The following is a 21,082-nucleotide window of genomic DNA, read 5'->3' on the forward strand; positions in this document are numbered from 1 at the left end:
GGATTTTCAAAATTACCAGAGAATTTAAAAGGCAGGTCTGATGGTTGGTCACCTGAGGGCAGGGCAGTAGAGTTCAAAGTGATGACCAGAGTGGTTAGAACAGGCATTGTGGGACACTTCTGGAGGTCGATCAGACCGCATTAACAGACCAGGGCGTCCACACTGGTGCCGCGGTGCTCCAGTGGGGGCACATCAAACCTTATTCCACTCGCCGAGGTGGATTACCAGAGCGCTTTAGCTGCGAAGTCCGGGCGCTCTACGTGCCTTGCCAGTGTGGACGCGTCATGAGTTAGAGTGCATGGGGCTGCTCTAATGCACTCTAACTTGCAAGTGTAGCCATGCCCTTAGTCTTTGCTCCCGAACCAGTCAAGTGAAAGGACCGAAACAACGGCTAGATGCCAGGCAATGGGGGCACCATGGTAGGAGCTGGAGAGCTCAGATAGTATTGCTAATCTCTAACACTAGCTAGAGACCAATGTAATGCTAACGTGACCAACAATAGCAAAGTAGAAACACATGGCAAAGGAGCAGCTGGTTGTGGAGCCAGTTGGCTCTGGCAGCAAGAAAGGAAATAAGGGCGACTGGGGCAGTAGGTTCTTTATAGCCTTCTGCCCCATGTCCGGGTGCCCAAGGTGGATGGCCTGTAGCTCCAATGTGTATGACTTTCTCTGTGGTTCGGAGCTCATGGTGCCAAGGGTGCACATGTCTCAAGAGTGGGGATCTGGCCAGGCAGAGGGACGAATTCTGCTTTGGACAAGGGAGGGCCAGGACAGAAACTAAATGTTAAATGAACTGAATCATGGGAAACCCCAAGACAACCCAACGTGACGCTCTAGAATGGAAAACAGAGTCCCACTTTCTCTTCTGAAGAACCTACTCTGCTGGCCGAGGGGCTGCCACAGCAAAGGCTATAAGAAAGAGGAGAAAAGGAGACACTCCTAGGATGAAATCTTGGTCTTGTTGAAGTCAATGGGAGGTTATGAGCCACTAGCTTCCCTCCTGGAGAGGGAACCAAATCCAGGAAGCTGCAGCACTTCCAAAATGTGGGTGAAAATCAGTAAAAAACAAATAATGGCTTTTGTAAAACCCAGGATTTTTTCAGTAAAAATCCATAAAAACTGGAAATGAAGGGCCTTACTGATGCAGCAAAGCTCTTAAGCTCTTAGTCCCATTGACTTCAGTGGGATTCACATGCTTAAAGTTAAGTGTGTGTGTAAATGCTTTTGAGATCATGGCCCTGGGGAGGGTAGGATGAACAATTTTTTACTCAATCTGAATATGAAAATTCCTATGTCACAACCTGCTCCAGTCCTCCTCTCTGGACAGATCCTAGTCAGTTGGGATGGGATCCCACTGCCGAATCCCATGTGCTGCTGAGCCCCCTGGGTCTGGCAGGTGATTGGTCATGATTCTTAGCTCTGGGTCTCTCAGGTGCATTCCCAGGTGCAGACCCTGGGTCTGACACTCTTCTTGGGAATGAGACCCTGCAGTCTGACCGCCCAGGCTCCCTCCTTCCTCCACTCTCTCCAGCTGGGTCTTCTGTTTCTGGTGATGAAAAAGCCCCTTGGCTTAGAAAGCACCAGTCTCTGACATGCTGGGGCAGGTGATCAAGTGGAGAAACTGAAGTTCTCCCAGCTGTGTGCTGAGCAGGGGGGATTCCAGCTTCCCCTTCTCCCCAGACAGATTTCCGTGAAAAGAATCCATTCAAAGTCAGTGGCCCTATTCACAGCTAGCCCTGTGTCCCAGCAGGGGACAGGCATCATGGCTGCGGGCTCATTGTTAACTTTCTAGGACATGTTCCCACTGTGACATTCTGTACCTCAGGGGAACACCCAGCACCCCTGTGTTCATCCTTATAATATAATTGTGTGGTATCTAATGCAAAATTTGTCAAGTCAGGTGTCTTCAGAAGGCTTATGATGTACTGAGCATTGTTATAGTAATGTTATAGGTTGTAATTTCATATATATATAGTTATGAGGCTGAGAATGTGTCCTCATGGCTTAAAACAAGCCCAGGCAAAAACTCTCCAAGAACAGAGGGGCAGTTCACACCTCATCAGGGCATGTATGGGACAAACCCAGCCCAGCCTCACAGGAACAAAAGACACTGGCCTAGGCAACAACAAAGGATCTGTTGGACTCTTGAGTGAGTTACTACCCTTCCGTTGGTCAGTTTGGGACTGCGATGAAGTAATGCTCACCTGACTCTGAAGAGTGTGGGCAAAGCCAAGAGGGAAGAAAGAACATGTTAAAAGGGAGAGACATTTGCCATTCTCTTCCTCTCTCTTCCACCTCCATCTACAGACTAAGCAACTAAAGCACTGATCAAAGGAGAGATCCTGGCTGAAGGTGATAAGAATCTAAGTTTGTACGGGCATTGAAAGTGTTAAGATCGGTTTAGAATGTGTTTTGCTTTTATTTCATTTGACCAAATCTGACTTGCTATGCTTTGACTTATAATCACTTAAAATCTATCTTTCATAGTTAATAAATTTGTTTGTTTATTCTACCTGAAGCAGTGCATTTGGTTTGAAGTGTGTCGGAGACTCCCCTTGGGATAACAATCCTGGTACATATCAATTTATTTGTTAAATTGTCGAAGTCATATAATCTTGCAGTGTCCAGTGGGCATAACTGGACACTGCAAGGCGGAGGTTCCTAGGGTTGTGTCTGGTACTGGAGATATTGGCTAGTGTCATTTGGTTGACAATCCAAGGAGCAGCTTACATGCCAGAGACTGTACGTGAACAGCTCAGGAGTGGGGTTTCTCACAGAAGAGCAGGGTAAGGCTGACTCCCAGAGCCAAGGATCAGAGTGACCTAGCAGATCACTGGTCCAGATAAAACCAGAGGGGAACACACCCAACCCTTTTGCATGAGCCTCCACTACCCAGAATAGACCGGTTGTTAACATCCTGGGATGCCTTAACCCAAGATGGAAGTTACAATGCAAAGGGACAGTTACAGGGAAGGTTACAATCAAGGCATTCACAAAACAAAATGGAGTTTACAAGTTGACACAGACATATCCCCCAGACTACCAATTTCACTCTGTTCACTTACCTCCTTTGGTTTTACATCCAGCCGTCCTGACACATCCAGAGAGGGACGTCTTTCTCTTTTTCTCTTTTCTTCAGCTCCACTAGTTTCAGCTGCAAGACTCTTCCCAGCCACTGATGCTCTTCTCAGGTCTGCTATACTCAGTCCAGTGTAAGCGAAGCATGCTTTTTTCAGCTCCTCAAGAGGCTCTGTTTTTATGGAAATAACTGCTAAATGTTCTGACACGATGTCCGGATCTATTTGTAATGCTTTATTTCCAATATACGGGATTATTTTAATGGGTAGCCAGGTTTCTGTTGGTTGCTCATTTGCATTTTCATCTCTGATTGAACATTCTGGCACAGGCACTGTATGAAGGGAAACTTGTGCATGGACTCTGTCAACAATTCTGTCAAGTGCTATAGCGCTCTGGCTGACCATCGGTGGATTGTCTTTAAAAGCAAGTGCTAGATGGCAATTAGAGATTTCGTTAATTATTATACTGGCTACTTGGTGAGGAAAATTTGTTCTGGAACTTGTTACATTATCATAAAAGTCTTGCTGAGATCCAGATTTTTGCAGGACATTATTGTAAATAGCATGAGCCACTTGATTAAGAGTCTCGTTGTGTTCTGGATTTGCCATATCACCTGCTGCTTCCACAAGACTGATTTTATTTTTGGACATTAGGTTTTCCATGGACTGTTTCAGCTTCCCAGCAACTTCATTCACTTCAGTCTTTGATAAACTTCGTTTTTCTGGGCTTCTGCTGTGAGTTGACTTTAAGATTTTAGACAAGAATCTACTTAATATTTCTTCCACAAACATCACTGGTAACACAGGGATATGTGATGGCGAGGGATGTTTTGGCATCTCTATATTGGTAAGAATCTTTTTAATAATACTGACAGCCTCCAGCATTAACGGTGAACTGGGTGGTGACTCTTCCTCCAAAACGGGTTGAAATTCATGTTTAGAAGTATCACTTACCATTAAAGAAGCTATTCTATTAGCTAAAACATCATTCTTGTTTGTTATATCTTTGTGAATAGAAACATCAGAGTCAGATTGTTTCAAAATGCGCGTATAAACAGAATTGACCTCTCCAGTAGCTTTGCTGTCTTCTTCTTGTAAAGAGTCTGGTTCATTGATATTTTCACTAGTATTTATCTGATTTTTGGAAAGGAGCACTTGCAGTGAATTCATTATTTTGGAAGTTACATCCTTCACTGAAGAAATATTTTGTGCATCCAAGTCCACAATGGGAAATATGGACAAAAGTTTATGTAAAAGTTTAGCTGAAAGTTCTTCTATGATGAGAGAAGATAATTCACTAATATCTGATGTTATGGGGTTTGTGTGATCCGAGGGTTCAGTGAGATCTCTAAGCATATCTTCAACAACATTGTCTGCTTCAGCACATTGGTGAGGTGTTAATTCTCCAGAAAAAAAGTTCTGCAATTGATTCCTTGAGATCTCTCTTAATACCAAGTCAGCTATTGCTTCAGAAAGAACTGTGCACCCACTTTTTAAACACTTCTGTATTGTTAACTGGGATCCAAACTGTGGCAAAAGCTTATTGTACACGGATTCTACAACTGTTTGAATAATGACATCGCCATCTTGATGCAAACATTTAACATACTGAATAATCAAATTCTGATCTTTAGATATTTCTGTCATAACCTTACTTACTAGCTTCATGTGAATAAAGTCAAATTCTGCAATCTGATTTTCCTTTTCTGCAGAGGAAGACATGTTGGAGTGTTCAGGGAGAATTTTAGATAACAGTTTGGTAATTATATCTTCTAAAAATCCATGTGGTACCCTAATAGTATGTGTGGTGGAAGTATGGCATTGTGTGCTGAGTTTGTTAGCCTTCTGTAAAACCTCTTCAGCAATTAATCCAGATTCTAGAGGCTTAAATATAGTAGATGATGATGCTTTTGCCAATGGTCCCTGAAATTGGTAATCAATAACTTCTCTCCTTATTGAAGTAGCTAATGTTTCTACTGAAGCACTGTGGTCACTTTTAATGTCTGTATAATCTGAGGCTTCAGGACCACATTCTTTCAAAATGTCACATAAACTGGAGTGAATAATTTTAGTAGCCAATGTGCTAACCTGTGGTGGAGGGCCCGGACTCTCCAACAGTGGCAGCTCCTTAACTTGAGACTTTGAACACTCGTTTAACATTGAATCAATTAAATTTGTCATCACATGAGAAGGATCAGTGTCAGCTGTCTTTCTGTCCTGGGTGTCTATGTTTTGAGAAGAAGTGATTAATTTGCTTATTAGTTCACTACACATTTCTTTCAAAAAACCAGCAGAATTAATACCATCCTGTGACTGTGTTGCCTGATTCTCAGTTTCACAGGATGGCAGAAACTCACCATGTTCTTCATGCACTGACCTATGCATTGCTTCCCCTTTGGGAGATTTCTTTATGCCTATTTTACAGAATGACTTTCTTGCAAATTGTCTTCCAATTGGGGGTAGAGTCATCCTGGAGCTAAGTGTTCTTATTGTTTCTAGTGCTGGTCTAGAAGATCTTGGTTTGGAAGCTGTGGTGTAGAAAATAGACTTTCTGATTCTCTCTGATGTAGTGGGAGCATCCTGTGCGGAGAACTGGTTACACTGGAGAGTTGGAAGATTATGTGGAATTTCCTTTTCCATTTCTGTTTTTTCCTCTGAATTAATCACCATGCCAGGAACACTGATAGGTGGAAAGGTTTCTCTTAAATCAACTTCTAATTTTTTAGCAGACATTTTCATTCCTTCTGACATTGTAACACCCTGACCAGGAATTTTATTATTTCCAAATGCTTGTTGAGGTTTTTCCATATGAAGATTTCCAAATTTCGATTCTGAAGTAATTTCCATCTGATTTTGACTGCATTGCTCTAATATGGCACCAGTTATCTCACTTACCATGATGGTTTCTTTGGAGATGTCACTAAATGGAGATGTTTCTCTTTGGCTAATTTCTTTTTCAGGTTTCCACTTGATGATTTCCAGAATTTTGGTAACAGCAATTTTAGCGTAAATGCTCAGTTCTGAATGGAGTCTTTGGACTTGGCAAATTGCATTCTGTATGCTTTCCCTGGTAATCACACTGCTAATCCTTGATATGTCGGAAAAACTATGAAAGGGTTCTAATGTGGGCAGAATTCTTTTATTTGTAGTTCCAGGCACTTTATGTTCAGATGATAATTCTATTTCATTTGCTAGTTGAGTTGAGAGAGGCCTTAAGAATGGTTTCTGTTGTGCACCAGACCTATTTTCAACAGGGAGTCTCATTATTTCAGAAAATTTACATTTAAAGTCATGTTTAAATTGAAAGGCTACAAATGACTCCAGTGTGAATATAACACTTTCAACCGTCTCTTTGGCTATTTTATCGATAGAAGCCAAAAAAAAGTGTGGGTCATAAACAGGTAATTCAGATTGCGTGACTCTATTTTTTTCTGATTTGGAAACTCTGCTAGTTGAAACGGATGCAGTGGATATGCAGGACACCAAACACCTGTGGAAGTTATCAAACACAGTTGCTACAATCTCTCTAGCAACTAATCCAATTTCTTTCTGGAAATCTTTATGAAAAGTCCCTGGAGATTCGGTTCTTTTAAATTTACTACAGAACAATCTTTCACTAAGCTCAATTGGAGCCTTCTTTAAAATACAAACAGAATGATCCAGATCTTTTACCCTTATAAAAATGTCCTTGACAACATTCTCAGCCACCTTCAGCATCTTCAAGTTATCAATGCCATTTGCTTCTGTTCCTCTTTGCTGCTCAAATAATTTTTTGAAAATCCCTTCTGTAGGAAGACTTTGGTTTAAGGCTGAAGAAATATCCCCATCAGTCAGACATTTTTTTGGATTGGCATCTTTTGTTGTCGATTCAAGTTTAGAATAAGTTTGGCTAAATGGAAACTTCTCTGTTTTGAAGTTCTTTCTGGGAAACTCAGCTATAGCTCCCATGCTCACGACCTTCCTGTGCAGACTAGAAATATTTTCAGTCTGAGACTGAGGTGTTTTTGCTGGTTTTCCCTTGTGAATATTTTCTTTGTGGAACTCACTTTCTAGAGTCACCTGTGTGCTCCTTGTCAGAGGTGTGAAAGGTGATTTTTGAGCCAGTAGTGGAGTTGGTTTCCCTCCTGTCACGGTCTTGTGATCAGTTGATGAGCTGGTGGGTTTTATGCCTGTGTCTGTAAAGATGACCCTTCTGCTCTTGGAGGATGGAAGACTTCCAAACACATCAATGATCTCTTCATTGCAGCTACTAGAGTTCTCATAAGAGAGTACTGATCCTGCAGCTGTCGTATGTGTTTTAGCTCTGATTCTCTCTTCGTACTTTGTTACAGCGGGGTATAAGATACTTGTTACTTCAGCCAGGAACCATGTCATTATATTCTGAATTTTACTGTTCACGTCTTCAGTTCTGTTCTTCTGCAATACAGGCAAATGTGAAAGGACACGTTAATGTGTTCATTTACTCCAGTTTTACCTTCTTCACGTGGTATAAACTACTTACTGTATCTGATTAAAACATTTAGGATGGACAGTAACAGCTGTGACATATATAAACAGCTAGTTTAGAAAAGGGCTCACCAGTGAAAGACTAATTAGGGCCACACTGGTTCCTCTGGAGCTCTGAAGTTATGGCAGCCTCTACTTTCCAAAGGGGAAAATCGTGCCTCCCCTGGAGTCCATGGGACTTGTGCCATTGACTTCAAGAGTGCTAGGATCTAACCCCATTAGCCCAAGGTGACTGAAGTTTGCCTGTTTGTCCCTACCACAGGTGTCAGGGAGGGCTAGGAGTATGACACACCTCTGAGCACATTCTGTGGAGTGAAGTCAGAGACTCCATCCCGTGCTGTGTGGGAGAGTGCAGCAAAGAGCAGCTGTTAACCCCTGGACAGTCCTGAGTATTTATACAGTCTGACGGAGTCTCATTCTTAGCCAAGGGCCATTGCAACTTGCACTGAAGCAGCCTTGATGCCCAAGTTTTGATCCTAGACTCTTGCTGTCTTGAGGGTGAAACCTCTGAGACATTCTGGCCAGTTCATGCTGGAGCTCCTGGGAGTTTCAGAGGAAGCTTTTACAGCCCTGCCAGGCCTCAGTAATCACAGTACTTCACTCAGCTAGGCCAGCTGTGGCCCTCTCTTGGGAACAGCACACCACAGTCATATTTGCCCAGTGGCTAAGCATGTCTGGGGGCACCTGACTGGGAGGCAGCTGTTCTCCCTGCACAGCACATGCGTGACAGGAGCCCGTGCCTGGTGCGGGACTGTCTCCTTGTCCCACAGAAGTCACTTGTCAAACAGCATATTTCTCTTTGGGGCAGAGAATCAACTAATCTGCAGGCTGTTTTCTGTGTGTCATAGTGACCGTGGAAGGGTCTGTGTTTTCTCTGTACATGCTGCTCTCCGGTTCGCCGAGCTGCAGGAGGAGGCATCCAGCAACACCAATAATACTTTTATATACTCAAAGGGCTGCCCCAGCATTGGCTAAATGTCCCTCCAGCCCCTCTTCCTCCTCCAGGAGGTAGGTGAAGTAATTATCCCCATTTTACCGATGGCAGAATGGAGAGGTAAGTGACTTGCCCAAAGCTCCTATCTAGTAGCCATGGCCCCTGGACCATGGTGCCCACCAGATAAATCACTCAGGGACTCTCTTACCTTTTCCCAGTGGGGATGATGATGCCATTTCACATTTATATAGCATATGTTTCTCTGTAGATCTCCAAATGCTTTACAAATCTGGGTATGCCTTGATAGATTGGCTGACTCACAGAGAGATTAAGGCAGTATCTACACTGAATTCCCTCGATTGCTACCATAGGGAGAGCTGCTTCAGAGGCAGTGCAACAAAAACATAGCTTGACACCTTGTTTCTGTCAAGATGCCTCCCCAGTATGTTGGCTTATGCCACTGGAATGATTAGCTCAGAACTTTGAATTAATGAAATCTGACCTGTCAGGGGCCAGAGGCACAAAATCTAGAGTGCAGATGTACTGCACTATGTAACTTTGGAGAACATACTGTGATAAAGTTCCCCCTCTGCCTTGGTGGGTCCTGCGTTTTCTGGTGGATTTTCTCACCTTAGAGGTTCATGGCAGTCCTCAGTTTGGCCCCTTTTGTTAGTGGCACAAACCTGCCATTCACTCAGCTAACCTCATCACTGGCCAGCATGGGGGAAAGGGAGAACAATCTCCGTAGTCTCTGTTGTCCCACCTAGTGAGTCGGGGACAGGCCAGATCCGTTTCCAAATTAGACCGTCCCCTCTGGTGTGTCTCACAGACCAAGTCAACTCCTCCTGTGTCAGACAGGGAGTTTGGGGGAAAAGGGGGAACCCGGGCCCACCCTCTACTCTGGGTTCCAGCCCAGGGTCGTGTGGATAGCAGCTGTCTACAACATCTCCTGTAACAGCTGCAACAGCTACAACTCCCTGGGCTACTTCCCCATGGTCTCTCCCAGCACCTTCTTTATCCTCACTGCAGGACCTTTCTCCTGATGCCAGATAGCGTTTGTACTCCTCAGTCCTTCAGCAGAACGTCCTATCACTCTCAGCTCCTTGCACACCCCTCACTGACTGAAGTGAGGTCCTTTTTAAACCAGGCGCCCTGATTAGCCTGCCTGTCTTAATTGATTCTAGTAGCTTCTTAATTGGCTCCAGGTGTCCTAATTAGCCTGCCTGCTTTAATTGATTCCAGCAAGTTCCTGATTGTTCTGGAACCGCCTCTGTTATCTTACCCAGGGAAAAGGGACCTGCTTAATATGGGGCTAATGTATCTACCTTCTATCACTCTCCTGTAGCCATCTGGCCTGACCTTGTCACAATACTGTTGTTCCTCAGCCAAGCAAGTTTTGGGGCCTTGCAAGTCAGCTTCCCATTGGAGAAGAAACCAGGGATGCAGAGTATGGGTATAGTCTAACGGTAACTGGTTTATTTACATCAGACACACCAGACCTTGAACAGATATGGTCACAAACAGCACACAGCCAATTCCGCTTTCAAAAATCTCAGCGCAAGCACCAGTGCCTGATTCCCAGGAAGCAACTCTGCCATAATAATTGACTGTAGCCAGAGAGATTAAGGTGGAGAGAGAAAGAGAGAGAGCACAAACTCTCTTCCCATTTGCAACATCTTCCCCCAGAAGAAGATGCATCACAAAACTAACAACAATACAACTTTTCTTCAAAGATTGTACCCCACTCACAGCCTACAAAAAGAACTTATAAGAGTATAGATAACAGTGGCATCTGGTGACTTATACATAACAATACATTTAATATGTGCAATATGACAACTTTTACTTTTATGTTACTTTTAGTTTTATGTCTGGAGATCTGTATGTGCAATCAGTTCATACCTGAAAATATGCTCTTTTCTTGTTTGTGATATTATTAGCAATCTGATCAAAAGGCTGTTGAGAGACCATTGAAGAAAGTAAGATTTTCTTTCCATTAACTGAAGGGCGACTAGAGGCATTAGCTTCTGGAAAATAAATTACAAAAAACTTCAGGTGTCTAACTGTTACATATAGAAAATGTGATGGCGTGGGGGAGCTAAAAAGAATTTATTGCCATGAGTATGGGATGAATACATTGCACACACATGGAAGAGCCATGAGTGAATTATACAGAATATTCCTAAATCAAGTGGCAGTAAAATGTTTATCCTGCACTACACTGCTTCATAGGTCATGCCATTTATTTTGTGCATTTCTGGTCCTTCTTAAAGTCTCACTGTTATTTGAAATATATTAGTTTCTATGCAAACAATCATCAGAGGGGTAGCCGTGTTAGTCTGGATCTGTAAAAGCAGCAAAGAGTCCTGTGGCACCTTATAGACTAACAGACGTATTGGAGAATGAGCTTCTGAAGAAGTGGGTATTCACCCACGAAAGCTCATGCTCCAGTACGTCTGTTAGTCTATAAGGTGCCACAGGACTCTTTGCTGCTTATGCAAACAATGACATTAGTATGTGCACAGTTTAGCAACTTCTACAAGTGCCATACAGTGTTACTTTTATATTAATTCAAAATGCATCCCATAGTATTGGAAACACAAGAGTTTATGTGGTGGTTGTGATGTTGTATGCCATATGATTTTATGAAAATATGCTAATCATAGAATCATAGAATATCAGGGTTGGAAGGGACTTCAGGAGGTCATCTAGTCCAACCCCCTGCTCAAAGCAGGACTAATCCCCAACTAAATCATCCCAGCCAGGGCTTTGTCAAACCTGACCTTAAAAACCTCTAATGAGTGTGAATATAATGTAACTGGAATATGCTTCATGCAAAAGGTCTCTTGTAAGGTATCATTACAAAGCTTATAATCTACTGAGTGTGGTCATCCTATTTGTATAAATGTATCATTCTTGTATCTGAAACTAGAAATATGAAATATAACTCTGAGGTCCTATTGTAATTATGCAAAGTGTGGGCCATTAATGGTGGTTTGGAATCTTGATTGCTCCCATTAACCAGGACAATTGTTTGTAGATGGCTCTGTTTACTTGCAAGCCTTCCTGTGAGTCAGGCTGGGAAGAATGGAGGCTTGGAGTCTCACAAGACATGTGACCATGTCACCTGGTACTGGGATCCATCTTAAATCTGGGGCTCTTCCATTTAAATGGAGGGGTGGGGACCCAGAGAGGCAAACAATTCCCACCTTGTGCCAAAGCTATATAAGGGGGTGAAAGAGAACAAAGGAGGTGGCAGTCATGAGAAATCCCCTAGCTACCACCTGAGCTGGAACCCTTGTACCAGGGAAAGGATTGGGCCCAGACTACAAAGGAGTCTAGTCTGTGAAAGAAGCTTATTGGGACATTTCTGAGGGTGAGATTTATCTGTAATCAGTTTCTTAATGTATTAGGCATGTTTTTGTTTTATTTTGCTTGGTAACTTACTTTGTTCTGTCTGTTATTACTTGAAACCACTTAAATCCTACTTTTTATATTTAATAAAATCACTTTAGCTTATAGATTAACCCAGAGTAAGTAATTAATTCCTGGGGGAGCAAATAGCTGTGCATATCTCTCTATCAGTGTTATAGAGGGTGGACAATTTATAAGTTTATCCTGTATAAGCTTTATATAGAGTAAGATGGACTTATTTGGGGTTTGGATCCTATTGGGAACTGGGTGTCTGGGTGCTAGAGACAGGAGCACTTCTTAAGCTGTTTTCAGTTAAGGCTTCAGCTTTTGGGGGACATGGTTCAGACCTGGGTCTGTGTTTGCATCTGGCTCAACAATACAGGGTACTGAACTCCCAAGTTGGCAGGGAAAACAGGCTCAGAGGTAGTCTCAGAACATCAGGTGGCAGTCCCAAGGGGGTCTCTGTGACCAAACCTGTCACAGTGGTGTAGTCGAGCAGGAATCTGTGCATAGATGACTGCTTTGAAACACTGGTAGTGATTTTAAGTGAGTTTTGAGTCTGGTGACTGGAGAACAGACAAAGTGGTTACTGGTTTGTTATTTCTGTTTGTTTATTTTGGGTGAGGGAAATAAGCACAAGAAAACAGAAAAATGACTACCAGTGAGGCAGCTACAAAACTAGAACTGGCCAGACTGGAAGCAGAAGAGAAGGCAAAAGATCGTGAGTTTCAACTGAGGCTCAAAGAAGCAGAGACAGCCAGGGAAGAGATTGCACATAGAAGGGCTATGGAGGCAGAGGCAGCCAGGGAGGAAGCTGCTCAGAAAAGAGCCATGGAAACCCAGAGGTAAGCCCTGGAACTCAGGCAGCTGGAAGCTGATGAAAAAAGGGCTGCACACCAGCAAGCCCTGGAGTTAAAAGACAGAGAAATGCAAGCCCACATTGAGACCCAGAAGCATGAACTGACTGTAATGGAGTGGAAGAGACAGAACCCTTCAGCAGCTGGCTCCACTTCCCCAAAAATCCAGCATGATAAATCCAGTGATATTGCTGAATATTTCATCACCTTTGAGAGACTGTGCACCCTCCATGCAATTCCTGAAGATCAAAAAATGACCACATTGGTAGCAAAATTGACTGGCAGAGTGTAGAACTGATAAATGAAATTGTTTTTAATTGTTCACTTTATTAATGTAACTTCTGTTTACCATTTATTATACTTGCCTACATTGTACCTTCTGTCTACTGTTTGCCATCCACTACACTTGTCTATATTGTAACTTCTGTTCACTGTTTGCCATATTGTAATTCAAACCCCATTTTAAAACACTCACTCCATTTTGTAAAAGCTTCCTCCAACCTTCATTTTTGAAAATCCTGCTGTAATCTTATTAGTTTAGTTTAGATGTGTGACTGAGGTATGTATGGATGATGGAATCAACCTCCAGCCTTAGCCTGTCCTGATGAAATAAAGTTCAAACCCCAGCAGCTGAAGATGCAGACAAGAGCCCTAACAAAGTAAAAAGCGTCCACCCTAAAAAGAAAAGGTACAATAGAAGGAAGATCAAAGCCAGGTCTGAGGCTGAAAGTCACGCCTGCAATTGACAGGTGATCAATCACCAACCAAGGCAGCATGACACAGCAAGACCTATAGACTCTGGATTCAAACTAAGGCCTACAAAAAAGATGGATGAGATGGAAGACTTTGGAGGGTAACATTCTGCTGCTAACAAGGAAGGACATCGGTGCATGCCCAGCAGAGACCCAGCTCGTCCTTGTGCCTGGCTTTCCTGGCCAGTTAGCCGCCACAAGCTACGAACCCAAGCTGCAAAATCAAGCCATGAACTTAAGCTATCTTCAGGACTGGTAACTATGCAGCAGCTGCAGAACATCTAGTGTGTGTGTGTGTATAGGTATTAGGTATAATGTGAGTGTATAAAAATTAAGATATTAGTTATTGGTCATAAATCAATTGTTATCATAAAAAATGTGGCATCTTTGTCTTGCCCCCTGAAAAGATCCTGTGTAGTTTTGTCTGTACAACAACAGTTTTGGACATATTCAATATGATGCCAGTTGATGATGCTTCAAACTATGGTAAATTTAAGGAACTGGTTTTGACACAGTTTCAGATTGTTAACCTACAGGGTTAAATTCAGGAGTCTTAAGAGAGGATCTGGACTGAGTAATGTGCCTTATGTAAATGAAATGAGAGATTTGTTAGATAAGTGGGTAAGGGGAAACAAGCATTACAAGCTTGGAAAAAATGTGTGATTTGGTTACTCAGGAACAATTCCTGAATATTTGCAGTGATGATGTAAAACAGTATTTGAGAGACCTCTCAATCTCATCAGGGATACCTGAGAAGGATGCACCATGGTGAGGGAAGAACTCGTGACTATGTCCAGAGGTTCAGGAGGGAGTTGAAGGACATGATGAAAATTGTCCAAAACAACCTCTGGAGCAGTCAGGCCAAGCAAAAGGCATGGTATGATAAAAATACTTGTAAATGCACTTTTGACATAGGAGATTTGGTCATGGTACTCAGCCCTGCAAAAAAAGTTCAAAATGCAAAGCTCCTGGGAGGGGCCCTTTAAAGTGATGGAAGTGGCAAGTGAGGACACTTATAAAGTTAAAAAGCCCCTTGATGATACTGTGCCCCAATTGGTACATGCAAACAGACTCAACGCTTATCACAGAAGAGTGGCTGGGGTAAACATGATCTGTTGTGTCAAAGGGGAAACTGAGGCATACCCACTCACTGATTTGATGGCGGAATGCCAAGATGGGTCAACTCTGGAAAGTATGGAAATCTGTAGTGAGCTGACATCAGTCAAAAAGGGGGAAGCATTGTCAATGCTGCAAAGGTACAGTGAGGTATTTTCCAACAAATCAGGGAGGATATACGTGCTGTCCCATAGAATCCTCATGAAAGGGACTCAGCCCCCCACCCCCTTCCAGGCCTTACAGGGCCACTGGCAAGGTGAAGGAGCAAATTTGGGCTGAGATACAAAGCATGTTGGACTGTGGGGGGTGATTAAGGAATCTGACAGTCCATGGGCTTCCCCTGTGGTCTTGGTCCCCAAAAGGGATGGTACTGTAAGATTTTGTGTAGACTATAGGAAACTTAATGCTGTCACTGTAACAGATGCATACCCCATGCCAAGAACTGATGACATGCTGGATGTGCTGAGCCAAGCCAAGTACCTCAGTACCTTTTGATCTAATCAAAGGTTACTGGCAGATCCCTTTGGAGGGGGAAGCACAACAAAAATCAGCTTCTATCACTGATATAGGGCTCTATGAATTTATGGTGTTACCTTTTGGTCTGGTAAATGCTGGTGCAACCTTTTGGAGACTGGTCAACAGAGTGTTAAATGGTTTGCAGAATTACGCTGTCCAGAAAAGAAGAATTTTAGGTATACTGCCTCCACCATGGGCAGTGTCCAAGTTTCTGGCAGCAAACTTCCCAAACTGTCCATAAGTTCTGTGCACAGCTTGCAAATGCCACACAGCACTTATGGACCATTTAGGAAGGACACAAGTAGAGGTTTAGTATGTACAAAAGGGAGTGTGGCCTTAGGGTAACCAGACAACAAGTATGAAAAATTGGGACAGGCGATGGGGGGTAATAGGCACCTATATAAGAAAAAGCCCCAAAAATCAGGACTGTCCCTATAAAATCAGGACATTTGGTCACCCTATGTGGCCTAGTGGATAGACCATGGGACTGAGATGCAAGAAAGCTTCATTCTATTCCCAGCTGTACCACTGGCCTACTGGCTGACCTTGGGCAAGTCAATTCTCCTCAATGTGTCTCAGTTTCCCCATCTGGAACATGGGGCTAATGACACTGACCTCCTTTGTAAAGTGCTTTTGAAATCTAAAGAGCTAGATAAGAGCTGGGTGTTAACAGCCTCCAGCCCATACAGACATGTGGTGGCAGGCACCCTTATTTCAGTATCAGAAGAAATACTGTCAGAGGAAAGATTGAAAAAATTGGATTTGTTTAGTCTGGAGAAGACTGGAGATGTGGGGACATACCTTTTCAAGTAGGTAAAAGGTTGTTAAAAAGAGGAGGGTGATAAATTGTTCCCCTTAATCACTGAGGACCAGACAAGAAGTAAGGGGATTAAATTGCAGCAAGGGAGGTTTAGGTTGAACATTAGGAAAAACTTCCTGTCAAGGTGGTTAAGCACTGGGACAAATTGCCTAGGGAGGTTATGAATCTTTGTCATTGGAGGTTGTTAAGAATAGGTTGTACAAACATCTGTCAGGGATGGTCTAGACAATACTTAGTCCTGTCACAGTGCAGGGGACTGGAGTAGACGACCCCTTCCAGTCCTACATTGCTGTGTCTCTTTTGTTAATCTATATCCAGTTGTAACTCACTCACCTCCTGGGTGTGGTGTTCTGTCCCATTGGAGGTGCTGGGGGACAGAGGCCTGGTCTACACTAGGCGTTTAAATCGGTTTTAGGAGCGTAAAACCGATTTAACGCCACAACCGTCCACACTAGGAGGCACCTTATATCGATTTTAATGGCTCTTTAAATCGGTTTCTGTACTCCTGCCCGACGAGAGGAGTAGCGCTAATATCGGTATTAACATATCGGAATAGGGTTAGTGTGGCCGCAATCGACGGTATTGGCCTCTGGGAGCTATCCCACAGTGCACCACTGACCGCTCTGGACAGCATTCTCAACTCGGATGCACTGGCCAGGTAGACAGGAAAAGCCCCGCGAACTTTTGAAATTCATTTCCTGCTTCGACAGCGTGGAGAGCTCATCATCACAGGTGACCACGCACAGCTCATCAGCACAGTTAACAATGCTGTCTCCTGAGAATCGAAAAAGAGCCCCAGCATGGACCGCTCGGGAGGTAATGGATCTGATCGCTATATGGGGAGATGATTCAGTGCTAACAGAACTGCGTTCCAAAAGACGAAATGAAAAAGTATTTGAAAGAATTTCTAAGGCGATGACGGATAAAGGCCACAGCAGGGACTCCGTGCAGTGCAGAGTGAAAGTTAAGGAGCTCAGACAAGCCTACCAGAAAACCAAAGAAGCAAACGGAAGATCTGGGGCAGGTCGAAAAACATGCCGCTTCTATGCTGAGCTGCACGCAATTTTAGGGGCTGCGCCACAAGTACCCCACCCTGACCGTGGATTCCGAGGTGGGGTTGTAATCTCTGCCATGTCTGATGATTATGCAGACGGGAAGATGAAGAGGAAGAAGAAGAGGAAGACCTCGCAGAGAGCACAGCACTCCGTGAACCCCAGCAGCCAGGAGCTTTTATCACCCTGACGGAATTACCCTGCTCCCAGCCCTCACAAGCAACTATTCCAGAGAATGACGCCCTGGAAGGGAGCTCTGGTGAGTGTACCTTTGCAAATAGCAAACAGTGTTTTTTAAGCAAGCCTTTTTTAATGATTGATTTGCCCAGAGGACTTGGGATGCATTCGCAGACAGTATAGTTACTTAGAAAAGTTTGTTAACATGTCCGGGATTGAGAGGAAATCCTCCAGGGACATCTCGATGAAGCGCTCCTGTAGGTACTCCAGAAGCCTTTGCAGAAGGTTTCTGGGCAAGGCATCCTTGTTCCGCCCACCATGGTAGGACACTTTACCATGCCATGCATGTAGCAAGTAATCAGGTATCATTGCGTGGCAAAGCATCGCAGCGTATGGTCCCGGGACTGCTGGCATTCAAGAAGCATCCGCTCTTTATCTTGTTCTGTTATCCTCAGCAAAGTGATATCGTTCAGGATAACCTGGTTAAAAATCAGGAATTTAAGTAAGGGGGGTGGCCATTTTTCTACTGGTTTCGTGGAATGCAGCAGCTTAAAAAAGACACTTTCCTGCACGTAGCGAGCGGGGAGGAGGAGTGAAATGCCGATGATCTTTTCTGTTTGGTCACCGGTGGGTGGGGAGGGGAAGGTTGTTGATTAGCAGGGAGCTAGCGTGGTATTAGCCATGCGTTGGGAGGGGTAAATCACTGAGACAGTGGCTTACCATGGCCGCATGCAAGCTGAATTCTGATGCCTGGACCTGATGTGTCTGTGAGATCTGTAAACCCAGAGCTGCAAGCGGTCACTATTAAGATGAAAAATGCGACCTTGTAGGGAAATCACATGTGCTAGGTGAATAGTGATGTTCACTGTGAAACAGTATAACCATTGTTCTGTAAAATGTATCTTTCTAAATATTTATCTCCCTCATGCAGCTGCAAATTTTTCAACCATCCCTCCTCCATCCCAAAGGCTAGCACAGATAAGGCGGAGGAAAAAGAAGACGCGAGATGAGATGTTCTCGGATATTATGGAAGTTACACGCAATGAAAGAGCTCATCTGAATGAATGGAAGGACGTGGTTTCAAATTACAGGAAAGAGGCCAGTGAACGTGAGGACAGGAGGGACAACCGAGATGAGAGGTGGCGACAGGAAGACCGGCAGGAAAATCAGCGGTGGCGGCAGGAAGATCAGCGGTGGCGGGATGCAACTCTGGGGCTGCTGCGTGATCAAACTGACAGGCTCCGGCGTCTTGTGGAGCTTCAGGAACGGCAGCAGGATCACAGAGTGCCGCTGCAGCCCCTGTATAACCACCCTCCCCCCTCACCATGTTCCTTAGCCTCCTCACCCAGACGTGTAAGAACGCGTGGGGGGAGGCTCCGTGCACCCGCCCACTCCACCCCTGTGGACAGCCCAACCAGAAGGATGCCGTTACTCTGAATTTTTTTTAATGGCCTTCTCCATCCCTCCTTTCCTCCTCCCAAAGCACACCCTTACTTCTCTCCCTCTTTTTATAATGAATCAATAAAGAATTCATGCTTTTAAATATAAGTGACTTTATTTGCATAAGTAAGCTGTACTCGAAGGGGGAGGGGGAGTTGCTTACAGGGACTGAGTCAATCAAGGGGGTTGGGTGTTCATCAACAAACACAGCAGTCACACTGTACCCTGGCCATTGATGAAGCTCGTTTTCAAAGCTTCTCTGATGCGCACCGCTTCCTGGTGTGCTCTTCTAATCTCCCTGGTGTCTGGCTGCGCGTAATCAGCGGCCAGGTGATTTGCTTCAGCCTCCCACCCCGCCATAAAGGTCTCCCCCTTACTCTCACAGAGATTATGGAGAATACAGCAAGCAGCAATAACATAGGGGACATTGGTTTGGCTGAGGTCTGAGCGAGTCAGTAATGTGCGCCAGCGAGCCTTTAAACGGCCAAATGCACATTCCACCACCATTCTGCACTTGCTCAGCCTGTAATTGAACAGATCCTGACCACTGTCCAGGCTGCCTGTGTATGGCTTCATGAGCCATGGCATCAAGGGGTAGGCTGGGTCCCCCAGGATAACGACAGGCATTTCAACATCCCCAACTGTTATTTTCTGGTCTGGGAAGTAAGTCCCTTGCTGCAGCCGTTTAAACAGAGTAGTGCTTCTGAATACGCGAGCGTCATGAACCCTCCTGGCCATCCCACGTGGATGTTTGTGAAACGTCCTTGTGATCCACCAGTGCTTGCAGCACCATTGAAAAGTACCCCTTCCGGTTTACGTACTGGGTGCCCTGGTGCTGCGGTGCCAAGATAGGGATATGGGTTCCATCTATCGCCCCCCCACAGTTAGGGAATCCCATTGCAGCAAAGCCATCCACTATGGCCTGCACGTTTCCCAGAGTCACAACCTTTTGTAGCAGCAGCTTAGTGATTGCTTTGGCTACTTGCATCACAGCAGCCCCCACAGTAGATTTTCCAACTCCAAATTGATTCCCGACTGACCGGTAGCTGTCTGGCGTTGCAAGCTTCCACAGGGCTATCGCCACTCGCTTCTCTACTGTGAGGGCTGCTCTCATCTTGGTATTATGGCGTTTCAGGGCAGGGGCAAGCAAGTCACAAAGTTCCATGAAAGTGCCCTTACGCATGCGAAAGTTTCGCAGCCACTGGGAATCGTCCCACACCTGCAACACAATGCGGTCCCACCAGTCAGTGCTTGTTTCCCGGGCCCAAAATCGGCGTTCAATGGATAGAATCTGCCCCATTACCATCAGGATCTCCAAAGCGCAGGGGCCCGCGGTTTGAGAGAATTCTGTGTCCACGTCCTCATCACTGTCATCGCCGCGCTGCCGTATCCGCCTCTTACTCGCCTCGGTTCGAAGGTCCTGGTTCAGCATATACTGCACGAGAGTGCGCGAGGTGTTTAAAACATCCACGATTGCGGTATGGAGCAGAGCAGGGTCCATGCTTGCTGTGCTATGGCGTCTGCATGGTTCACCAAGCAAAGCAAAAAAGGCGCGAAACGGTTGTCTGCCGCTGTCAGGGAGGGAGGGAGGGGTGAGGCTGTACCCAGAACCACCCGCGACAATGATTTTTGCCCCATCAGGCACTGGGATCTCAACCCGGAAATGCCAAGGGGCGGGGGAGGCTGCGGGAACTATGGGATAGCTACGGGATAGCTACCCACAGTGCAACGCTCCAGAAATCGATGCTAGCCTCGGACCATGGACGCACACCACCGATTTAATGTGTTTAGTGTGGCCGCGCGCACTCGATTTTATAAAATCTGTTTTACAAAACCGGTTTATGCAAATTCGGAATAGTCCCGTAGTGTAGACGTACCCAGAGAGTGAGGGGGAGAGATTATGAGCCTGCTCTACAGCCTTAGCTAACAGGCAGTTGCCTTTTAGCTGTAGAGGCTCATGCACTAAGCTCCAGAGACCCCAGATTTGATCTCGCCTGCCAACAACTGGGGTCTGTCGGTGTTACACAGTGCAATGGCATGATAGTATATTATTACAATTATTATGTATAATTAAATTTGTGATTGTAAGATGAAAACAGAACTCACACGCCAGAGAGAAGAGCTGTGTTTTGAGAAGATGTCTGAAAAAGATCTGGTAGTCAATTAGGAAACTCAATTCCTGATTGTGGGGCAGGGGCGGCTCTAGGCATTTTGCCGCCCCAAGCACAGCAGGCAGGCTGCCTTCGGCAGCTTGCCTGCGGGAGGTCCCCGGTCCTGCGGATTCAGCGGCACACCTGCAGGAGATCCGCTGAAGCTGCAGGACCAGCGGACCCTCCGCAGGCATGCCGCCGAAGGCAACCTGCCTGCCGCCCTCGCGGCGACCGGCAGAGCGCCCCCTGTGGCTTGCCGCCCCAGGCGCGCG

General features: G+C 45.0%; 1 protein-coding gene across 12 annotated transcripts in view; it reads right to left on the reverse strand.

Annotated features, from left to right (window-relative positions):
* Positions 1-21,082, reverse strand: part of LOC120372647 (fibrous sheath-interacting protein 2-like) — a 62,249-nt gene that overhangs the window by 20,238 nt on the left and 20,929 nt on the right. For all 12 annotated transcript variants that reach the window (XR_005585091.1, XM_039489928.1, XM_039489924.1 and 9 more), the window contains 2 exons: positions 10,419-10,543; positions 3,065-7,492 (listed from right to left, as the gene is read on the reverse strand). Coding sequence is in view for 11 of the 12 variants with exons in the window: in XM_039489928.1 (XP_039345862.1) it covers positions 3,065-7,492; positions 10,419-10,543 (4,553 nt within the window). In the remaining variant the exon portion in view is untranslated. The remainder of the gene's footprint in view (positions 1-3,064; positions 7,493-10,418; positions 10,544-21,082) is intronic.

Source organism: Mauremys reevesii, linkage group 9 (genome assembly GCF_016161935.1).
Source record: "Mauremys reevesii isolate NIE-2019 linkage group 9, ASM1616193v1, whole genome shotgun sequence".
In the NCBI taxonomy this organism is placed as follows: Eukaryota; Metazoa; Chordata; order Testudines; family Geoemydidae; genus Mauremys; species Mauremys reevesii.